The sequence below is a fragment of the Bactrocera dorsalis genome, chromosome 4 (genome assembly GCF_023373825.1).
Source record: "Bactrocera dorsalis isolate Fly_Bdor chromosome 4, ASM2337382v1, whole genome shotgun sequence".
Lineage (NCBI taxonomy): Eukaryota > Metazoa > Arthropoda > Insecta > Diptera > Tephritidae > Bactrocera > Bactrocera dorsalis.
In genome coordinates this window covers 39,119,710-39,143,739 of record NC_064306.1, presented here as the reverse complement: position 1 = coordinate 39,143,739, position 24,030 = coordinate 39,119,710, and the positions used below count along the sequence as shown (strand labels likewise).

The following is a 24,030-nucleotide window of genomic DNA, read 5'->3' as shown; positions in this document are numbered from 1 at the left end:
ATAGATCCACGATTCGTCACCTGTGACGATCTTATAAACGTCTTTTGAAGCACCACGATCGTATTTTTTCAGCATTTCTTTACACCAATCCACACGAGCCTTTTTTGTCAAATTGTGCGAGATCCAACGGGAACAAACCTTTTTTACGGCCAGGTGTTCATGCAATATCGAATGTATGCTGGTGGGAGAAATGCATAGGCATGCCTCTATCTGAAGGTATGTTACATCGCGGTCTTGCATTATCAGTTCACGTACGGCATCGATGTTTTCTGGCACAACGGCTGTTTTTGGACGACCTTCATGGAATTCGTCTTTGAGTGAGCGTCGGCCACGATTGAATTCGTTGTAACAGTTTTTCACAGTGCTATAGGATGGTGCTTCATAGCCATACAAAGATTTTAGTTCATCGATGCACTCTTGTCGTGATAATCCACGTCGAAAGTTGTGAAAAATGATCGCATGAAAATGTTCACGAGTTAATTCCATTTCTTGGTCGAGGTGCATTTTTTAATTCCCTGTAAACAATTCACGATTACATGACAAAACGTTCTGAGTGATGTTATGCTAAAAAATATCAAACTTTCCAATGGAAATGTCAGATTGTACCTGGCAACACTCAGTGTTGCCTAGCCCGGAAATATATATAGCAACCTACGTATCGGTTGATCAGCGAAGATTCTAAATGAAATTAATTCTTCTTCTTCTTTACTGGCGTAGACGCCACTTACGCGGTTATAGCCGAGTTAACAACAGCAAGGCTGTCGTTTAGTTTTCATTGGTACTGTTTTTTACGTGGCGGGTCCCAAACCCAGCGCAATATGAAATTAATAGAACATACAAGTATTTTCTGTTGTTAATAATGTGCGGTAATATCAAAAACAACTTTAACGGCTGGCTATTCTTTCAAATACTTTTTTAACTTATTGTACATCACAAAAAAAATTGTTACAAAAAGATACCCGGTAATTGTAAATAAAATGCAAATTATTTAATTATTCATCAATATTTATTTTGCCTTCTTCAAAGTGACCCCAACCTGATGTAATAAACTTATGTCAACGATTTTTCTAGTCCTTAAAACATTCATTTCATAAGTACTTTTTGCCATGTCCTCCAGCCAACTTAGTTTTATCTTCGATCGACCGAAAACGTGTTCTATGGACCGGCAATTTCAGTTTGGGGAACATGAAATAACCACACGCAGCCAAATCTGGTGAGGTTGATCGATGTTATTCATTGCGTTTTTGGCTTTAAATTTGGTCACAATCGTGGTTCCATGCAATCGTGCATTATCAACTTGTAAAATCCATGATTTTTTCTTCCATAATTCCGATTGTTTTCAACGGCTGTTCTCATGCAAATGCCTCAATTTGGCCAAGTAGATCTCCTTATTCTCCTTATTGATCGTCTGTGACTACCGAACAAATTCGTGATTCACCAAACCACGAATATCGAAAAAACAATGAGCACCACTTTGATTTTTGATTGGTCATGGGCTTTTTTTGCATTTAATCTCGCGTTTTTCCATTCATTCGATTGATTGTTGATTTTTTTGCATGTCAAACTCATATACCTATGTCTCATGAGTAGTGATAATGCTCTAAATGAATATAGGATCTGACTCTGTACTCTTTTTGAAAAAAAAAATTGTCGGAACGGTCAAGCAAGAATGCGTTTCGTACCCGAAATATCCACTGAAATCATTCGAACGAACTGGCGAGAGATGTCGAGCTCTCTTGCCATCTCTCTAACACGTGTCTGGCGATTTTCAAGCACCACATTCTTCCCTTTTTACAGTAGAATCCCGATTATCCGAACATCGATTATCCGAATATCCGATTATCCGGACTCATTCGTCTCGGCTTAAATTGTCAATCGGATCCCATTCAGTTGTTACAACTGAAACGCATCAGGGGCTTGGCCACAATGAAACGATGTGATTCTTTACGTCAAAGACCAATAACAAGTTATTTCCAACCAAAATTTTAAATTACATAGGCATTATGTAATACATTATTTATCGTTATAGCTCGGTTTTTATATATCGTACATATTATCTAAACTACACTTGTAAAACTTATTACATAATAAAACTTTATTATATGTAATTTAAATATTGTTTGATTTACTTTGAAATCGTTTATCCGGAATACCCCTGGTTTTTTTGATCCGGATAATCGGGATTCTACTGTACTATTTTCATCAGCTCAAGAGGTCGAAGTCTTCAAGGATTTTTCATCGGTCTGTGAAGGCTTCGTATCACTTGTAGGCTTGTGTGTTTGCCTGGAAATTTGGGCTTAGTAAATAGAGCGTTGTACAAAGGTTATATGATTTTGATTATATGTTTTTAAAACGCAACACACTACATGTAATTACATTGTCCTCTATGGCTTACACGTAACCATTTGTTTATAGTTTTCTCCATTGCCAGCAGTCAGCGCTAAATTGCTTTACTTAGAACAGAAACTATCCACAACTGTCACTTTCACTGTCACTGTCACTGCTTGGAAAAGTTCGCTTTATAATAGGCCACCATTTATATAAGAAAACCCTGCAAATTACAAAATAAACTAAAGCCATTTAAAAACAAAAACTTACAGCATTTGAAAGCGTACAAAAAATTTCAGTTGTCAGTCATTTCCTTTTTTCAACTTTTCTCATTGCTATTTCTGCATTTCGCCTTTGGAAAACGTAATAAAAGTGTAACATCATGCCGTTTTTGCTTTCACTTTTTCTCTATGCTTCTATATCTTGCATTGCCATTACAGATTTATTGAGTTTGCTTGCCGAGTTTTTATTTTTTGCACTCAAATGTAGTTACTTTTGAAATTATGCCGTCGAAAGCTGGCTGCCTTCAGCCTGCAATCCCCTCACATTTCAATTTTAAACACAAACACACGCGTGCTGCTGGCACACACTGCCATATTCACATACATATATATATATGTATACAAGTATATGTAGGGAGTGATGCCTTTATCTCGTTGCTTAACTTTATTATGCAGAACCACCTACATCTGCTCGTACACATCATTCACCGTGCGGTTAGAAAAAAGAAGGTCAATTAAGGTTGTACGCACATTCGTTTTTACTTGAATTTTGTATTTTTTTTTGGTTACATAACAGCCTTGATGGACGTTAAGCCTGCAGAGCCTGCGTCTCTGCCACCGTGCTCTGTACTTTCCTTTTCTTTTAGTTGTATATGTATTTCTGTGTGTGCGTGTGTGATGTTAAGTGTTTTATCTGAATATGTTTTTATGCATTTATTTCTCTTTTAATTTTCCACTGTTTACCAAATTGCATCAAAGTGATTTATGGCTGCTTTTCAGCGTGTGTGCTTACACATGTACATATTTAAGCAAGACAATTCATATAAAGCGTAAGTCCTAGTACAAATGCGTCGTACATATTTTCATGAATATGATGACAGCAAATTATGTTTAGCTGTTGCTAAAATAAATTTTTTTTTTAATAATAATCATTTTCTTTTTAAAACTATTTGGCACACTTTCTTTATTCATTAAAACAATTTATGGTAAATGGAATAATAACATATTCATTTAAAATTTTAAAAGTCAGCCTTCCACAAATAATTCTAGTGATTAAATGTTTTCCACATATTTCTTAATTTGAGTTAGTCTTGACTTGTGCCGTATGACATATGCCCATGTGTTTAAGTAAAGAAACCCCTTAAAATAACAATTTTTTAATTATCTTATTAAATATAAGACAACTCTAGAAGGATGTCATAAATTTTGAAGTTGATACGAGTAATTCCAAAGTTGATCTGAGTAATAGTTTCCGAGACACTGACTTGAGAACTTGTGCTCTCGAAGCTTGCTAGGCTAAACGCGTCGCTTTTAAACGTCTTTTTCTCGAATTTGTGTTTTCGAAGCCGGTTGGCAAGATTTCTCGACAACTACTCAAACGATCTTTTACACAGGTGTTTGAGATACAATTCTTTAAGATTTGGACGAAGGATTACACTATTTGAAAATAAAATGTAGCGAAATTTTTACTATAATTTTAATTTTTTTTATAAAAATATCTGCTAAAAATTCAATTTTCCGTTTTTTTTTTTCTTCGTTTAAGTTCTAAATTAAGGTTTTAAGGTTTTTTTTATATTTTTTCACTTTAGATGGTTCTGTAAGGAGTTTTCTGAGGATCACCGAAAATGGCATCACAATGGCCGAGTTTAAAATATTTTTTCCAAAAATTTCAGAGTTAATTAGTTAATAGCGGCTGTTTGTAATAATAAAAAATTCAAATAAAGAATTTTATTTTTTATATGAGAAAAAAATTTTAAAAAGGCTGTTTTTACCCGAGGAAACCCATGTAACTCCTTAAATTTATAATTTATTATCTAATATCTGAATACTTCTGACGTCGTTGCAATGATAACTAAAATATTAATTTTCCTTATAAGTAAATAAGTTAGGTTGGGTTAGGTTAGGTTATACTGGTCGGGTATCACGAAATACATGGACCTACTGGTTCTTGGTAGTGCCAGATGAAGGTTTAATTTGAGGTGAAGAATTCGTCACACAGGACCTCAATGTTTTTTGCGAACTCTAAAATCGACTCGATATTTCGTTTGAAACTTTATCCAGTCCTTTGAACTCCGAAGCTGCTAGTTACTTCAGTCGAGTTCTAGATAGTGCTTGAGGCATATGAGGTTTTCTAGCACATATTTCATGTTAACTTCACTGCACTTTCTGCATGTGACGTTATCATTCATACTCATCCATCTCGCATGTGACGCTAGTAGGATGTGCCCTGTCAAGAGGCCTACAGCCGTCTGTTAGTTCTTACAAGAGCAAAACAAGCAAGTTTTCCTAAGGGTCTTTTGCACATGATCTTGGCTATTATGCATGTACTTAAAGCATTCCATCTCGCACTGATCTGCCTGTCTGCCCTTTCGTAAATTTCGTTGTTTATCGTTCTTAAGGTCACCCGTATTTCCTGTACTTGTTCGGTAGTCAAACGATATATATAATAAGTTCCTGACGGAAAATGATCATTCCCAGTAAAAATTCCTTTTAAAATTAATGAATCAAAAATTGCTCTTACAATTGCCGATTCCTTTTTAATTTTCTTTGACAAATAGTGCCTTTAAATTAGGTAATAAGCAGGGACCGTAACTCTTATGACTTTTATCAAAAAAATCAAAAAATAAGAGTTATTTTTGATTTTTATATATTTAGATCAAAAATAAAAATTATTTTTGATTTTTATATATTTAGATCAAAAATAAGAGTTATTTTTGATTTTTATATATTTAGATCAAAAATAAAAGTTATTTTTGATTTTTTTTTATATCAAAAAATAAGAGTTATTTTTGATTTTTATTTTTTTTTATCAATAATAAAAATCAATTCAAAATTTTTATGTATTTATTTTTTGTTGTTATTATAACCGTACACCTTATTTTTACTTTAAAGCTTAACAGAGATTAAGAAACATATTATGTCACAAATTTTGAATTGATTTTTATTATTGATTTAAAAATATAAAAATCAAAAATAATTCTTATTTTTTGATCTAAAAAAATAAAAATCAAAAATAACTTTTATTTTTGATCTAAAAAAATAAAAATCAAAAATAACTTTTATTTTTGATAAAATAAAAGTCATTTTTGATCTAAAAAAATAGAAATCAAAAATAACTTTTATATTTGATCTAAATATATAAAAATCAAAATTTAAAAATCATACAATATTTCGCATATAGTTCATCTAAAAATCATGATGGTGTAATCAAAACTTTTCTACGATGTTCCTTTATGTATGATTTTTTTTATTAAAAATTGTAAAATAACTCTTATTTCCGGTCCCTGGTAATAAGTAATTATAAGTTATCAGTGTGAATCGATTAATTCTTTTTGCTTTACAAATTGGCCGATCAATATCGAGTTCAGTATGGACATATTTTTTATTTGATAAGATTTCTTCACATAGTTGGTTGAGATTATTGTCCAAGACAGCGCTACAATCTCCTCACAATTTGTGCACGTCGGACCATTGTAGCATTAGATGGCATGAAAACTGTTCAATAAATATCAAAATAAAGATCCAGTGATGGGTTTTTGCTTTGTTTTATAGGTATTCGTGCTGTTTCGAGCTATTGTCGACCCATTTAAATAGGTTGTGATCAAGATTTTGAAAACAGTGCCTTATATTGGAGACATTTTGGGTCCAAATTTTTTTTATGGTAAATATAAAATCTAAATATGAACTAAGCTGGAGGGTAAATTGGGCTTTTTGAAATTTTCAATTGAAGGGCTACCTCATTACTATAAAGTTTACAATTAATTGATCGAATACTGAGTGTAATAAACTGATTCTAAATTTGTTAAATATCTGAGATCGGCTAGATAAAACAAGTTGAAAATTAAGGCGAGATTATAAGTGTTAACTATTGCCAATAGTTGCACCTTTATTTGAAGACGGGCAGTTATGTATTTTAAACTCAATCTTATTAATTTTGTCCTTATGTTCTATGAACTGTTCAATAAACCACGGTATTGTGGTATAAAAAGTATGACCACGTTTTGCACAGGGAAAAATAATAATAGCGATGAGGACGCGGCATTTTTTTTCTCCCTACTTTAAAGCACATAACTCACTAAGCAATTTTTGTTATGGAAATTAATTTTGTGTACTCTTAAAATGGAAATAAGCAAATGATAAACAAATAAGAAAGCGTAAAGTTCAGGTATAACCGAACATTTCATACTCTTGTCAACTTGCAGGGATTAAAACTAGGTACTTTCAGATACATAAGGCCTGTTAGTTAAATATATAGAGTCTAGTGCGAGTTTTCCCCGGATTTTATTCATTCTAAGCACGAATTATAAAAAAAGTACAATTTTATTAAGGTAACTCACATATGTATTGGGCGATATATGCGATATTCGATAATCTTTTAATTAGATATGTATATAGGGGCTCAGGGAAGTATTGAACTGATTCAACCCTTATGTAACACACAGACATCCTCTATCAGTAATTAATAATTATTCCTGTGTTTCACTTATATATCTCACACATTGACCAATATTTTCCATAAAAAGTCAGCCATTGGTACCGGGGTTCAAAATTCGATACTGGGGGCTTGAACAATTTTTGTTGGATTTGAACAATTTCTGGTAGAATACTCTAAATTCGTGTAAAATTTTAGTCCATTTATTAACTGCTTCTTGATTTGTATGTTATAAAGAAAAGAATCATATAGATTGTGTTTACCACTGGTGAAGTCTCAAAAATCAGGTGTCGTGTTGCGGACGAAGTTACGACGTAATTTCTCTATAGTGAAGGGTTTTATAGCGGATGCGATTCTACGTTAAATCAAACCATAGCTTTAAATTAGATTCTTACCATATTGGATTTTTAGTATGATAAAGCTTCTCACACGAATCTGTTAGTTGTTTTGTTTTACCTCATTTTACAGTTACAGCAGCTTTAAATGTGTGTGGTAACTGCTTCTGTTAAGTTTGATCATTGTTGAAATTTTAAAAAATATAAAACCATCTTAGCCGCCTTAAAAGAAAGCAGTCTGACACACATTTTCATACATTGAACATGGGTTGCGTTGGGAGCAGTTTTTTAGAATAAATTTAATAATAGGACGTGGGTCTTTATAAAATATATACTATAAATGTGCATGTTCATGTATATACATATATATATGCGTATATATGTCTTAAAACCCATTTTTTAATAAAAGCGCCAGATTTCTCTTTTTGATGCGTGACGACCTTTTTTCGGCACCCACGGTGCCACGCTGTCACACATTCGCGCGCAAATATTTGTATGTACATGCGTTAAGCTGCCTAAGTAGGCAACATATTTCGCTAGCTGCCAACTTATTGAATACGTGTTCATACAACCATTTACACTTACTCACCCACATACTCAGAAATGCTTGTTGGCCCGCTGGCCGCATTGCGCGTGTTGTTTGCTTGTTTGATAACATTATTTTCTTGTTCAGCATGTTCGAGGTATTTTTACCTAAACCAACAAACAAATACAACCGTGAGTATACACATATATGCGTACACTTGGACGATGTGCATGTGTGTGTGTCAGTCTACAAATAAGCTTTGACCTCAACGTGCTTATTTACTTGCACTTGGCAATGGTTCTCAGCAACGCGCAGCAATTCGAACGCCTGTTGCCAGCCAAAGGCAATGAAATGAAAATGAAATTATGTATAAAAGTGCCCATTAAAGCAAAGCCAGGCATCTGTATGGCAAATACTAACGGTCTGGTAAAAATTCAAACGTCATGCACATCATCACTTATTTTAAGTAGGATTTATTGCGTAGCCTACATTTGGGCGCAGAGGCTTGTAATTGTCTAAATATATCAATGTGAGAAAAAACTGCTTAAGTACACGTATACATATGTATTTAGATGTAATACTTATGCATTTCTGGAGTTCCTAGTACTCAGGTATGAATAAGCTTTGATATACGATTGGGTTACATGCAATCTATGTTCCTTGTGTGTGTTTGCAGGCGAAAGTTGCTAGAGCTTCATAATTTATGTTTGGATTAATATTGCTTTAATCGAAAGCCAGCAAGGCAAGACATTAGTCAATTTGCCTCCAAAGCTGTTGGGGGCAGTAGTATTTTTTACAATTTCTGTTTTTTTGCTTTTGGTATGAACTTACTGTATACATATAAAGAGTGTTCCAAAATTAATAGTTTGATTTCAATTGGCATCTATTTCAATTAATCTTCACAATCGACGTAGTAAAAACACTTTTCTGAGCATATTTTGAACGCGATTTTCGAACGCTCACAAAGCTTTCATTATTTATTATTTTTGAAATACTGTAAAATAGTAAAGACACATTGTTCTAACTCGTAACGCTCCATTTTTAGTAAGCTTAAACTAACAGTTGTCGATTTGTTTTCTTTTATTGGGTTATCAACAAAAGCCACCGACATAAAAAAGCTGTTGATTTCAAATTTAAATCCTGCCTGAATCGCTTTAGGTTTGCCATATATTTTTTATCGGGTTTTTTGATATTTTGCAATACATTTTTTATCTCAAAAACAAATACAAGATATCTACAACTTTAAAAAATTTGAAAAAGTGCTAGCAGAAAACAAAATTTTCCGTTCTACAAAAAATTTAAATCCTGCCTGAGTCGCTTTAGTTTTGCCACATATTTTTTATTGGAGTTTTGATATTTTGCAATACAAATACAAGATATCTACAACTTTGAAAAATTTGAAAAAGTGATATCCGAAAACAAAATTTTTCGTCCTACAAAAAATTGCTGATGATTTTTTTTTTCATAAAAATATTGATTTAAAAATAATACCCAGTTAAAGTTGCGCATCAAAGTTACATACTGCATTCAAAGAGTACACCACGCCGTATGAGTTAAATGAATCCTATTCACACAAGTGTCTTATACCGTCATTTTGCTCATACAACATGGTGTACTTAGTACAATTGATGTGTAACTTTAACTGCGTATATTTTTAAAAAAAAATTATTTAATTTTAAGTTAAATTTTTTTAGAGTAGAAAATTTTACTTGCGATATCTTTTTCAAATTTTACCTCCTAAGCATAGTATTTTCTTCTATGGGAAAAAAAAATTCTCTGCGTAAGCAAAGCAGTCGTTCTTTTCGCAAAATTCGTCACAACGACATCATAGAAATGCCCAACACTTGAGAGCGACGTGTGAGAGACTGATTTGGGTCTTCCTCACATGATGCGCTAGCGGCAGCAGTATTCTCGACAATACCGGCAACATTTTGTGCCGTGCCTATGGACTCAATTTTTCACTAGTAGCTCTTATGTAGATCTGACAGGACATTATGACGTCCAAAAATTGAGCAAAGCGCTCTTAAAGTTGAGGTAACTGACTCCGAATCTACTCCAAATAGTACGTAAATCGTCTTAGTAAAACTGTATGAAACTTCAACTTTTAAAATCAGCGGTATAAATACATTTAACGCTATGCAAGTCCACACTTTATTAAGCAAGACTTTATTCAAACTGCTTCAGCGTATCTACTTTCGAGGTTTTGCTTTTCAAAATTGCATTACATACATTAAGTTAACACAAACCCAAATCTGCTAGTTGCCTCATGTTTAACTAAGCATGTACATACATTTATATGCATTAGTTAAGTGTTACTATCACTGCACAACTTTGAATTTGGCTTCTTCTAAGCTCTGGCCTTGCTCTCAACTTTCTTAATTTTATTCGGTTTCTTAGTTGCCAAAGCTGCTGCTACTAAGACTGCTGTTGACTTTGCTTCTACAGTCTTGCTGAAGTTATGAAATTATTTGATTCGACCAGTTGGTGATTTAATTTGTGGTATTCCGCAACACTTCTTAGTTAGATAAATGGAAATTTCATTGGCTTTAGTTTTGTGCGATAATTTTAAGTAGTTTACAGCTTGCAACTAGGTTACTGTTTGATAATAGTATTATGTAACAAGTAAGAGAAAGGTAGGGTGCTATTAGTAATGTATTTTAAGCAGTTGGAGAGACTTAGTTGAATAAAGGTTGAAAATTAATTTCATATTCCTTACTATCTTAACTCTGTTTTTATTTATTTTAACTCAAACCAAAATATTTATTAAAATATTGGTGTGGAAATATACACATTACTATTTTCAATTTTAACTACCGAATCCCAAAAAGTTCATTTATATACTTTCGCCTAATTTTACTTCGACATTTGCCATCGAAATATACTGGAACGCTATTGAATTTATGGAGAAGAGTTTACCAAAGTGGTGTAATATATCGTCGCCTAAAATGCAAAACAACATAACGTCACTTTCCATAAGTTTTCAGGCGAAAGAAAAACGATGTAACAAAAACCCCTCACATTGAAACAAAATTTCAGTTTTGGCTATAAAATGGTTATATATTGGTTATATCTGATAGCGGAAGCCGAAAAATTTATGCAACATATATGTAATATGATGCAGTGAATCGTTAGGAATAAAAAAACTCAATTTCGATCATTTTGATGCTTCGTTACTTTGCATTTTAGGTGACGATGTGTATGTATATGTCAGCGGTATGGAAGCTAGACCAATGTGTACCGATTTCATTCAAATCCAGAGTTATTGAACTGTCACTCATTTCGTTCATTAATTGGATATTACTATATGGGTATCTTAGATCTATGAATGATCAATTTGGGTATATAACGTGTCAATATAAACAAACTGCCCAACAACCCAGCAAATGGAATTCCAAAAATGAACCCAAAACGAAAAACTTAAATTAGTTGAAGACCCTGAAGGCCATGCGTTCCGAGCATTAAAATAATTGTATGGAAAGTTGGATCATACGTGTGTTTTCCTTCGGGAGCCTCCTCTGAAGTGGATAATTAAAATATGTATTTTAATACGGAAAAATACATTTATTTTTATAAGTTTGATCAAATTTGGTATGTTCGAGAACATGTTTTAACCCAATTTTATGTAGAAAATTGATGAATAGCAAAAATCATTATATGGTTTGTACTATAATTCGTCTGGGTGGATCGATTTTCGCAACTAGCCTATAGTTTATCGCTGAATACTCGGTATGGTGTCAAATCGGATATTTGAAAATCATTACTATTATTATAACGGGTGATCTAAGTGGTACTTTTTTCATTAGCCGTTTTTTGATAGATCACACGTGAGTCGTGTCAAGCTGTCATGTTATTTTTGTTCAGTATTGTTTGGCATTTCTTCACGGAAAGCCTGAATAAACATCATCATCCATCTTGAGACCTAGCATTTATAACTGGATAATATTTGACTGAATGGACCACCTTCAGAGTAGTACAAAATATGGCAGCTGAGAGTGTACTTGAAGACCGTGGAGAGCCGATTTGGCACCGTAGCAACTCGGACTGACGTATGGAACGACTAGGCGCATTTTACGTCGAGATCGCCCGACTTTCTCAAGCGACATTGCTTTGCTCTATGGGCTCTTAAAAATTTCCAAAAAGATCCGTCGTTTTCGAGGCAAATTTAGTCAAGCGGTAAAGCTCGTTTCTGGCTCAGTGGGTATGTAAATAAGAAAAATTTGCGCATATGGGACAAAGAACAACTTGAAGAGCTACCATTTCATCCAGAGGAAACCACGGTTTGGTATGGTTTGTGATCCGGAGTCATCCTCGGTTCATATTTCTTCAAAAATGATACCGATGAGAACGTAAACGTCAATAGCGACCAGTATCGCGCCATGGCAATCGGTTATTTGATGACTGAAATTGAAGCTCGTGATCTCGCGGAGATTTGGTTTCAACAAGTCGGCGCCACTTTCCACTCATCGCATCAATCAATGGATGTAGTGAGATAACACTTCTATGAGCAGTTCAAGTTTTGGGTCGGATGATTGACCAACAAGATGGTGTGATTTTGTTAGACTTTTTCCTCTAGTAATATATAAGGTATAATATTTATGCGCACAATCCCGCTCCGATTCAAACAATTCTTAGAACAAAACATCTCAAACTAGTCATCGAAAATTGGACAATAACAAAATGGATAAAAAAAATAAAATAAAAAAGTAGGGAACATCTAATTGAATCATCCTTGTACATATTCTTACAAAATTCATAGAATAAGGGGTCTAGAAAAAGAATGCATAGTCGAACTTCCCAAAGTGAGTTCGCTTGGGAGCTGAAAATCAGTTCAGTATATAGAATCTATGACTTTTAAACTTTGAGTAGTCAACTTTACTTTTTAATTTTAACTTGATATAGGACGGACAGACAGAACTCCCAAATTAATTAATTTTATCATCCTAAGATATTATACCACTTATAGTTCTGATGTTTCAAGCCCATATCTCCCTAATTTACTCATATTCAACGCTTTTTCATATTATAAAAAAATACATATGTATATTTTACTTCAGTGGTTAGCATCTACACTGATAATAGGAAGCAGGTTGTATTTACAAATTAACTGGTTAGTGAAAAGGATCATCACAAAAAGACATGTACAAACGAAAAGAGCAAGCAAAAGCTATCTTCTAGTTAATAGCAAGGCAAAGTGTTAGCGAACAAAGTATACTGTACCGCACGAACCTCCCTGCGGGAAAAACTGCGAGTAGATAAGTTTGAATGTGTCCTCTTTGACGACACCCGTCGGACACTCAGCCTTAAAACCGCGATAAATTCGTTTGATTTCATCCTCTGTGAAGCGCGTAGTACGACTGAGGGCACTTAAGGAATCGGGACGATAGCGTGCGGGCGTCTCAAATTCCTCCAATTCCGAATCTGCAAAAAACAGAAAAGAGAGACAACTATGTAATAAAGAGTTAAACTGCATTCAAGTATAAAGTTAAATTAAAAACTTTGTTTTTTTCTGGCGTGTGCGACTGCAGCTTGAGAATGTGTGCCTTTCGGTGGTTTAAGGGATACGTCTAAAAGCGCACACGCGTTTAATTTTTAACTTGTCCAACTTGAGTCTCTTTTTCTTTTCATTTTCACAAGTTTCTTTTACAAATGTGTATGTGCTTGCGGTATATTGGCCGAGTGTTTGTCGCGTCAGTGCGTCTCAAAGGCTTACAATGTCAATAGTCTTTTAGTCTTTGCGTGGCTTTGTGTGTGTGTAAGTGCAGTAGTTTGTGTGACCGTGTGGTGGCAAGTCTTAAAGTGGCATGCCAACTTGCTGTCAAATGCTGGCGCTTGTGTAAATGTATGTATATGCACATGTATGTATGTATAGCAATAAATGCAGACACATAAAAAGTGTGTTCTTTCAGTTGTCATTTGTGTTGTACGCTTTATTTGCTTCTTCGCTTAGATGTATACTCTTCTTTTTATTACATTCTTCTGTTTTCTAACTTTTACACATTTTATCTTCATTTCGATTTCTTTGTCGCCAATGGTGTAAGAAAGAAAATCAACAATTGTCATGTGTGTTCTTCAGTCTTCATCCCACAATATTTACGCTTCACTGATTCTATTCTATTAGACTTTTACCGTTTTTAGGGTTCGTACTTTATGTTTCATGTACTCGTACATGGTGAATGCATGTATGTCTATATGTATGCATCTATAAAGCGCGCTAAAGACGCCTAACGGCAAATGTAAAGTATCCTTGAGTTCTTAAGACGTAGCCTTTGGGTGCTCTATGTCTTGTGGAAAGTGAGTAAATAGTGGCAGGTTAAATCTGGGTATTTGCTTTTGTCTTTGATTGCGCATTTTTTGCGATATTCTTTGAAAATACTTTAATCTGACACTTTAAGGAAACTGAAACTTCATACAAAAAGTCCCCGTCACTAACTCAAAAGTAGTTCACAGCAAAATGTTAAAATACTTAACTGCATCGAATATAAGTATATATACATATACTACTGTGTCCAAAAAATAAGGTGTCATTTGAATTTAAACTGCGCGCGTCGAAGGATTTGGAATTTTTTTTTTTAGGTTGTTAGTACTGTCAGTCACATTTATGTCAAATTTCATGTCAAAATATTCATTAGTATTTGAGATACGTGTCGTTTTGTGAGCTGCTAAAAGTGAGTTTTTCGTTGTTTGCGATGTCGAAATTTGTTGAACAAATAATTTGCATTAAATTTTGTTTACGGAATCAATTCTCTGCTGCGGATACGTTGAGAATGGTGCATAAAGCCTTTGGTGATGAGACTATGTATAAAAATATGGTTACAAGAGGTATAGTGAGTTCAAGGCCGGCCGTGAACGTATTGAAGACGAAGAGCGTGAAGGGCGACCATCAACCTCAACCGACGAAGCTAACGTTCAAAAAATCAAAGATTAGGTGTTGAAAAACCGTCGATTAACAATTAGAGGCCTTGCTGATGAAGTTGGCATATCGAAAGGCTCAGCCAATATCATTTTGAAGGAAGTTTTGGGCCTCGAGCACGTCAAATCTCGACTAGTACCGAAAACATTGAATTTTTTGGAAAAAATTCGTGATCATTTCGCCAACAACTCAACCCATATCGTTCCGCAACCACCATATTCACCAGATCTGCCGCCGTGCGACTTCTGGCTGTTCACCAAGCTCAAAAGGCCGCTCCGGGGACACCATTTTTATACGATAGAGGAGATTCAAGCCGCAGCGAAGACGGAACTGAAGGCCATCCCGGAAAGTGACTACAACCAGTGTTTCGAAGATTGAAAAATCCGTTGGCATAAGTGCATTGCATCGGGAGGGGACTACTCTGAAGGGGATGAAATTGATTTGAAAGATTAAATAAAGTATTTTCAAAATAAATACAATGTCACCTTATTTTTTGGACAAAGTTATTCAATCTGGACAATTTCTTCTAAGATTGTAGTGACAGCTATGATAATAATCTGCTAAAATTCTTGAAGATACGTTACAAGGTCTTGATTTAGATCGTTCAATTTATATGACATTTATATAACATAATTGTTCGGTATTGGCATTTCCGATAAATTAGCAACTTTTTTGTGACAAAACTTTCAGGTTGAAATCTTAAAAAATGCATGTATACAGACAAATGGATGGATAAAGAGACGCGCAGAAAAATAGATACGGCTAAATTGACCCAGCTCGTCATGCTAATCATTTATGTACATACTTTGTAGAGCCGTAGACTCTTCTGGTTTGATATTACAAACATCGTAGCGGTCTGGAGCACTGTTTTAGGCTAATTGTCGTCAAATTTGTCTGGCAATAGGTCGTAATTCGCACTACAAAGAGAGTGTTATTATTCATCGATTATTAATTTCTACGGTAAATTGTTCTTTCTTTCCGGAATGGATTGACTGTTATAACGATAATTTAATTTGATTGGATCAGTAAGTTGTTGTTGGCTATAGCGCTTATAAGTTCCCGTAGGAACACTCATTAAGATGTGTGATATTCTACTGTGGGGTTTTCATAAAAAAAGAGATCTAACAACCTCGATAGTACCGACGAAAACTATAAGTGTGTAAAACAGCCTGTTAAAATTAAAAGCGATTGGTTCAGTAGAAAAAAAGTTAGGACCCGGGCGACCAGAAAAACAATGTTTTGAGAAAAACGCGTTTAAAATTTAACAACTCCGAGAGAGAGGACTCCGAGGCGCTCTAGGAAACTCGTTATAACTCCCGAAATATTTCGAATTTCTGTCTAAAATTTTCACAGTATATTTTCAAGGCAATGTACTTTCAAATTAAGCAAAAAAAATATTTTTCGATTTTTTGAACCCAAGTTACCAGACTACTACCTTAAACACGAAGTGTAGATTTTAATGACGACCAACGGCCATGTCGATCAAATGCTAGAAATCGAAGAATATCTGGAAAAATCTACATAATTATTGATATCTATGCAGATTTTACTACGAAAATGTTGATAGACACTATTTGGAGAATTTTAACTAAAATTTGTGAAAGTGATTTTGTTGACAAACGGATTTATCTGATAAACCATCTTCCGTATTCATTTGATTTATCACGATGTGACTATTGTCTATATCCAGAACTGAAAGCAATATGAAACGGACAGTTGTATGATGGTACGGTTTCTTGCGTTTAAACCTCTCTTTCAATTTACTTTGAGCGTCAAGAGTTGAGGCTTCAGTGCCCAAATTGTCAGAAAGTCTTTCCACATGAGACATTGCAAATTTGTTGATTAATCCGGCAACTACTTAAGTCAATTCCGAGATCGCGTTCAAGATTGACGAACATAGCAAGGCGCATCTTAAAAATTTCTTTTGGAATCGCTAAATTTGTGCGACAGTGCTAGGGCTTGAGCAGCCTGAAAGTTGTATCGCATAAGTCATACAAGAATTCTATGATGTGTGGATGGGGCAGAGTTAATACATGTTTCTGAATTTTATTTCTAATTATTCCTCATTTTATTTGGCATGTGCATTCCATTTAAGTTTTACTTCCAGGGTCTTGCCTAGGTATTTCGTAGATTTGTGATATGGCGTTTGCACATCGTTTATGTGCAGTGGCATACTATATCTAGTACTCTTGTATGTGAAATCAATATGTACTGATTTAGTTTCATTTAATTTTATTCGCAATTTAGCTGTCCGTTCAGATATTTTGTTGAAATGTTTTTCCAATTGATGCAGTTTGTATTTCGCGGAAAAAAAACATCTACAAATGTAGATGACAATTATATTACAGAATTGTCATGCTGTGGTAGATCGCATGTAAAGAGTAGGTAAAGATTCGGTCCTAAAACACTATCCTTTTTATTTTATTTTCTTTAAATCACAGTACATATCTCCATATTTAATTCGATAAAATAAAACGGTTCGAAGGGTATGACTTTAAGATGTTGTAATATTCTTTTGGTAAAAGCATTTAAATTTTTTTTTAGGAATCCGCCATGGTATACTTTATCAAAAGTTTTAGAGACGTCAAGGAAGGCGGCCGAGCAATATCTTTTTCTTCAAAAATGTTTTTAATGACTCGAGTTGTTCTATGCACTTGTTCAATAGTGCAGAGACCTTTTCGAACATTTTGTTAAGACAAGTATTGTCAGTTGAATATAACATAATGGATTCAATAACCTAAAAGTTGGGTAATTTTTAGGGCACACTGTATATTTAAAAAAAGCATACAAACAATATTCTTCCACTTTTAAACAATGTGATGAATAATATGCTGTATTGTTAAATTTGGTGCTCATACTTATTTTAAATTTAAGTTCAGAAGCACACTTAAGTAGCCTGCATAACTAATACTTGTATATTACCCACCAACAAAAATTTTTTCAAAAGTACACTTGCTTTACACAATTTTAACACACATACATTCGCACTTATTTATTTGCTTTCTACACTCGGCTTTCTTATCTATTTCAGCCAGTGCAGTTAATTACAAGTTTTTCCCCTTGTAATATTTTTTCATTGAAGGCTTCTTTCATCATTTTTATTTAGCACAAAGAAGTTAGTTTTGTGTTCTAAAACTATTACATGGAGGGAAGCACTTCAATGTGGAAAATATGCGCTTTTTAGGTCAAGCAATGGCGCCTTCATTTTGATGAAAGAAAGTACAATAAGAAGAGAGAAAAAAGTTGTTCAGATGAAAAAAGAAACTAAATTCCAGCAGGCAATACACTTTAAGAGTAAAAAAATATGAAAACAATTTTTATTTATTTATTGAACTTTTTATAAAAAATAAATATATCCTTAGCACCTTTTTGTCAATTCAAACAAATTACTCCAATTAAATGCAGCCACTTCTTAGTTGTCTTGTCGGCCTTTTCAGCAAATATGCAACACAGGCTTATAAAACTAAACTTCATAAAAAGAAAACATTCTGCGCTTGCGCTGCATGCCACACACAGGCACACACGCACATGTTAAGTTGCAATAAAATTTATAAGCAGCCAAAGCACAAAAAACATAATCGCAACTAATGAAAAACAAGTTGAATGCAAGGCAATGAGGATAATAAGCGCGCAATAAAGTATAACGGGCAAACAACGGTCCAAAGAGAGAAATTCGCAAAAAAGTGCAACGAAAAAAATTTGTTAAAAATAGTGAGTGTTTTTGTACGCTCCAAAGTTCAAAGTGATTGCGCAAAGTGTGCAGTGAATAGCTGAAGCGCAAAGTGATAAAAATGCAAGCGTGGCGAGTAATAGCGGCTGATATGCACTTTTTATTCACTTTCTAAGTAAATATTTTATGCATAACTCGCCCTGCCCTCTCAACTTAGTGAACTGTACATATGAAGGGCAACTATATACAGATATGCATACATATACAACTACTCACTGGAAATTATTTTATGGATTTTTCGCGTTGAAAATTTTTTAAAGAAAAATTTATTTGATTGACAGTGAAAAATTAAGTGGAAGCATAAAAGTATGCCAAAGTAAAATAAAATTGCATGTTTACATATCTACTTAAATCACATTGTATATTTTTTATAGTGTGTGTAAATTATATATTGTGAAATTAAAGCTATTCTATTTAATAACAATTCCAAATAATATGTTTAGATTTTGAGTTGTATAGCCTTTAATACGAATGAACCTATTGAAAACACATGGCTCAAATATTTGAAGCATGGTTGGAACCGCCTACTTTTAGAATGAAATCATAACCCCATATAACGGTACGGTTAAAAACTACTGAAAGCGCGATAAATCCCTAACGAAAAAGTCCTGAGACATTAACTTTTACCTCCAAGATGGCTTGAGACAGCTTTTGAGTAGAGTTGCGGTCAAAGTTGGACAATAGGTGCGGCACCCACCCACATATCTCGTTATCCGTTTGACCGATTTCAGCCAAGTTAAGTATATAACATTCTTTTCACATTCCTATCTCGCAGTGAGGAAATTGGGTGAAATCGGAACCACAACCACGACTATTTCCTATTGTTACTTTCCACTTGTCGGTATAAAATCAAGAAGCAATTAATAAAACGTGATTAAACTTTGCAAAAATAGTGCCTTCGTTCTTTTATGACCAGAAATTATTCAGATCGAACAACAACTGTTCAAGTCCTTTGGTGCCGAACATGTAGACCCCAGTGCCTATTGTACACTTTTTACCGGAAATACCGGTCAATGTGTGAGATAAATCGATAAAGAGTTGTTTCTGGGCAATACCTTCCTAAGCCCCCTTATATCTAATACTATAAAGACAAGTAGAGATAAACCGTAGTGGCAACATGTATTCGATTTTTTCTATAGCAGGTCATACTAACTAGTTTCCTCTTCTTCTTTACTGACGTAGACGCCGCCTACGTGGTTGTAGCCAAGTAAAAGGCAGTGAACCAGCCGTTTCATCCTCTCACTATTTGGCGCCGATTCGAGATATCATGTGTAATTGGGCACTTCTTCAACTGATCTCTCCCACGGAGTGGTGGTCTTCCTCTTCCTCTGCTTTCCCCGGCGGGTACTATGTCGAATACTTTCAGAGATGGAATATTTTCTTCCATTCGGACGACAGAATTTAGCCAGCTTAGTCGGCTCATAGTCCCTTCATTCGCTTAACTATTTTAATTAGTCACGTATTTCGTACATCTCATTGCTCGAAGGACTGCGGTATTTGCCGTTGCCAATGTTCAAAGGACCATAAATCTTTCGAAGGACCTGTCTCTAGAAAACTCGCAACGCGGACTTATCAGATGTTGTCATCGTCCATGCCTCTCCACCATATACTACAGAAGGACGGGGATGATGAGCGACTTCTATAGTTTGGTCTTTGATCATCGAGAGAGGACTTTACATCGACGATGAGGTGGTGTGTCAATCTTCTATTCACGGGTCTATTCCAGATTTGAAGCGGGTGAATATCTGGTTAGTTGTTGATTTTCCAAACTTAAAGCTACACTGATAAGGTCCAATCAATTTGTTGACGATGGGTTTTAATCTTTCACACACTATGCCTTTATAAAGATATTAAGAAGGTTTTTCCCACGGTAATTGGAGCAGATTGTGGGGTCCCCCTATTTGTGTATTGGATAGAACACACTTAGGTTCCAATCATCGTTCATGTTTTTATCCGACCATATCTTTGCGAAGAAGCTCTGTGGTCAGTTCTTCGTCACCGTATTTAAATAGCTCATCCGATAATCCATCGGCACCTGCCGCTGTGTTGTTCTTCAGATGGGTAATTTCTATTCGAGCATCTTCGAATTCGGGCAATGGAATGTCTGCTCCATCGTCATCGATTTGGGCAGTCGTGTTCAAGCATCTCCTGGTGTTATCCTATTCACAGCTATTCAGTATAAGAATAAGTTGTAGGATAGTCGCCTAGTGTATGTTTTGTCTGGGTTTCAACTCAGGTAAAAATTCTTTGATTTCAAAAGACGAGCTATAATGTTCGTACATATATTTCCTTGTTTTCGCCGTTATATATATATACGATTTTGCCTTGAGGCAATGTTTCAGTACTTTATATCTTCACTTATTGTAATCAGTGTTTTCGAGAAAACAATTAAAAATTATTATTTGTAAAGATTTATAGATGTCAAATGAAAAATTGTGTCCCCTATTTAAATTGCCTGCTTACCCCTTCACCCTGCGCATTTGCCAAGCTCACATTGTGTATTGGCGCGATGAATAATTTAAATAGCTGAATTGCAATTACAATTAAATAACCCGTGCTCTAGTTTTTGCGCGTTTGATTGTAGTATTTTCCGCTTTCGTAATGTTGCTGCCAGTCTTTCAGAGAGCGAGGTTCCCGCAAGACTGTCACTGCCACAATGGCTGCCGCTGTTAATTAACCCTGAAAGGGTGCAGTCAAGGAGACAAGTTGAGTGGCAGACACAAGTGCTTCACGTTTCGCAAACAGACCTTATATACGAACACACACACACCCATACGTATATACAACAGTTTTATGGAAATGAATGAAATGGAGGAAGGCACTCATCGCAAGCTATATAATTTCCACTAAAAATAATTAGAGCGTTACATACATTGTGCCACTCATTTAAAACTATTTGGCTTGTTTTTCTCAAAGCTACAACATGTTTTGTTGTATTTCATTGCTGTTATCTTTTCACTGTTTCTCACTGCTATTTGAAAGCATTTATTTTTAATTACAACGCGTTACTTTGTTGTTTTACATTTCGCACATCAAATTCAAGTTAACGGCCGGTGGTAAGAGAGGAGAGACATTTTGTGATTAAATTCTTGGAATAGTTTGGAATTGCCGATTGTGTTGATATGAAAATGTAGTTGACATATATTTCGGTACCACATTCTTTATCGTTGATTGAAAGAGTGGTTAGAGAGAGCAAAAGCTCTTCACATTCTTATACCTCAAATGGGGTACATGAAGTTAGCCACGAAGTTTATAACAGCCAGAATCAGATCCAACCAGAATTGTAGATCATATAATATCGATTTAGTCATGTCCGCCTGCCTGTTTATGTGCGAACTAGTCAATCAGTTTTTGATATGTCGATCTGACACACGTTCTTTTTTCCTTAAGAAGCTACTCATTATAACCGTCGATATCGGATTACTATAGCATATAGCCATACAAACTGAGCGATCGGAATCAAGTGCTTGCATCGAAATACTTTTAATTTGACGATATATCTTCACGAAAATTTTTCGTGCTTTATTATCTAAGACAATTTTGCAATCTACGAAGAAGCTCCTGAGATCAGATAACAGAAATGTTGATAAATTAAGATCGGTAGTCATATCCGTCAGATTCCGCATGGATTATATTTTTGTAAACACACATGATGTCACAGTGTATTATACTTAGATTATATCAGTCCGCAGAAAGCATATAACGGTTTTTTCAATAAGAGCGCTATAAAAGTTTTTATAAAACAAGAAGATTTGAGATATCAATGAAATATTAAATAATCAATTTAAAAAATTTCTGTGAAAATACATTTGATGTCATTATGTATGGAACTCGATTTCTTTTGCATGGCCACACCGGCCACGCTTCCAGAAGTCCAGACGCTAAACTCAAATCGACAGTTGTGAAGCATAAAATGGCCGATACTGCTGCAATTTCAGGTTCGATATTCGTACGAAGTTCATCAATCACCGCTGTCTTGTTGGCATAGACCATAGACTAAACGTAGCCCCGCAGGAAATAGTCTAACGGCGGCCTTTTCGTGGGATAACACGTTCAACAAACTTGGCTTTCAATAAATCGATTTTGACATTCGATGTGTCGCTTGTGCCGCCGTCCTGCTGGAACCACATTTTGTCCAAGCCCACATCATCCAATTCGGGTCAAAAATATTCGGTCATCTTTGAGGGGTAACGATTCTCGTTTCCAGTAAAGTGTCGGTCTTGATCATCTCGGAAGAAGGACGGCTCAATGAAACAGCCGGCTATAAACTGCACCAAACCGTAATTTTTTTTGGGATTGCTGCTTGATCAATAACGCATATTTTGCTTATTGACGAAGCCATTCACAATTCAGCACAATTCACTAGCATACGACAATTTTGGTGGTCAAACGGCTTCAGTTCATTCGTCAATTTGATATTGTAAAATCTTTTTGCAAAATTCGCCACAATGACGTCTCAGAAATGCCAAACGCTTGAGAAGGACGAATGATAGACTGGGACTGGATAATTGGGCGTAGCGCTCTTAAAGTTGAGACCACTTACTCCGAATTTCGGTAGTAAATTTTAATAATTTTGACTCGTTGTTGGATCGTATATCTTTCCAATATAAAATTGCCAGCTTTACTAAATAGAAATGTTAAAAGAGCAGGAAAAAGTATATTAGAGTGTCATTGGCTGTCCCTATCGGTCTACTTTTATAGTGTTTCACACACCATCCTAGGGACCAAATTATGTAAATTATTATTTTAGTTTGTGTAGTCTTGGAAAAGTTTTGAGCATTTTAACAATCCTGTAAAATATATTTATGGACGGCAGTAATAGATAATAATTAAAAATACCGATCGTCTACTCAGTTGCCTGTGATTGATAGCTGATAGTCAAGCGTAATATAAATTTTGGAATGCGTTGGTCCGGCGACTATTATACTTGCTCCTGTACACAATTAGCCTGTTTGTTAAGTTTTGGTACAGGGTGTAGGGAACATCATAGAGATTTTGTTTTCATAATAGTGTTTGGTGACTGTCCAATACTTTTAAGTAGCCATAAAAAAGTAAATTCTGTGTGATTATAGAAACTCTGGCACTCTCTAAGGATATCAGAGATCTAGATATTCCGAAAATGGCAGCTTGAAGACCCTTTTAAAACTCAGCTCTGTTCCAAGGATTGCACTTCACTCATAGTGTGATCTAATTAAAAAAGTAAAGATGAAAACAAAGCGATTATAAGCAAACCTGTAGTGATAACTAGCAACAACTTGTGCAATAAAAATCAAATAGGACAACTAAAACCGTAAAAACGAAAAAATAATAAGCGCAATGAAATCCCGCAGCGTTGACAGCCAGATTCAACTGCGACTGTCTACGGAACATGAAGACAATGAAAATAAAGTGATATATCAAGTAACTTGGTCAAGTCTACAATGAATGCGAGATCTTTTTTGTATACATAGAGATATTATATTTGTTTGGTATACGCTCCATGCCATGCTTTCACAATGTGCAAAGCTCAGTGTTTTTGTTAGCTTTTCTTTGCGAATTTTGTTTTTGT

The 24,030-nt window shown here is 34.8% G+C and overlaps 1 protein-coding gene across 1 annotated transcript in view; it reads right to left on the bottom strand.

The window, feature by feature from the left end:
• The window catches only part of LOC105221954 (uncharacterized), a 201,084-nt gene that overhangs the window by 19,694 nt on the left and 157,360 nt on the right, over positions 1–24,030 (bottom strand). The window contains 1 exon segment of the mRNA XM_049454892.1: positions 13,069–13,260. Within this exon segment, the coding sequence (XP_049310849.1) occupies positions 13,069–13,260 (192 nt within the window).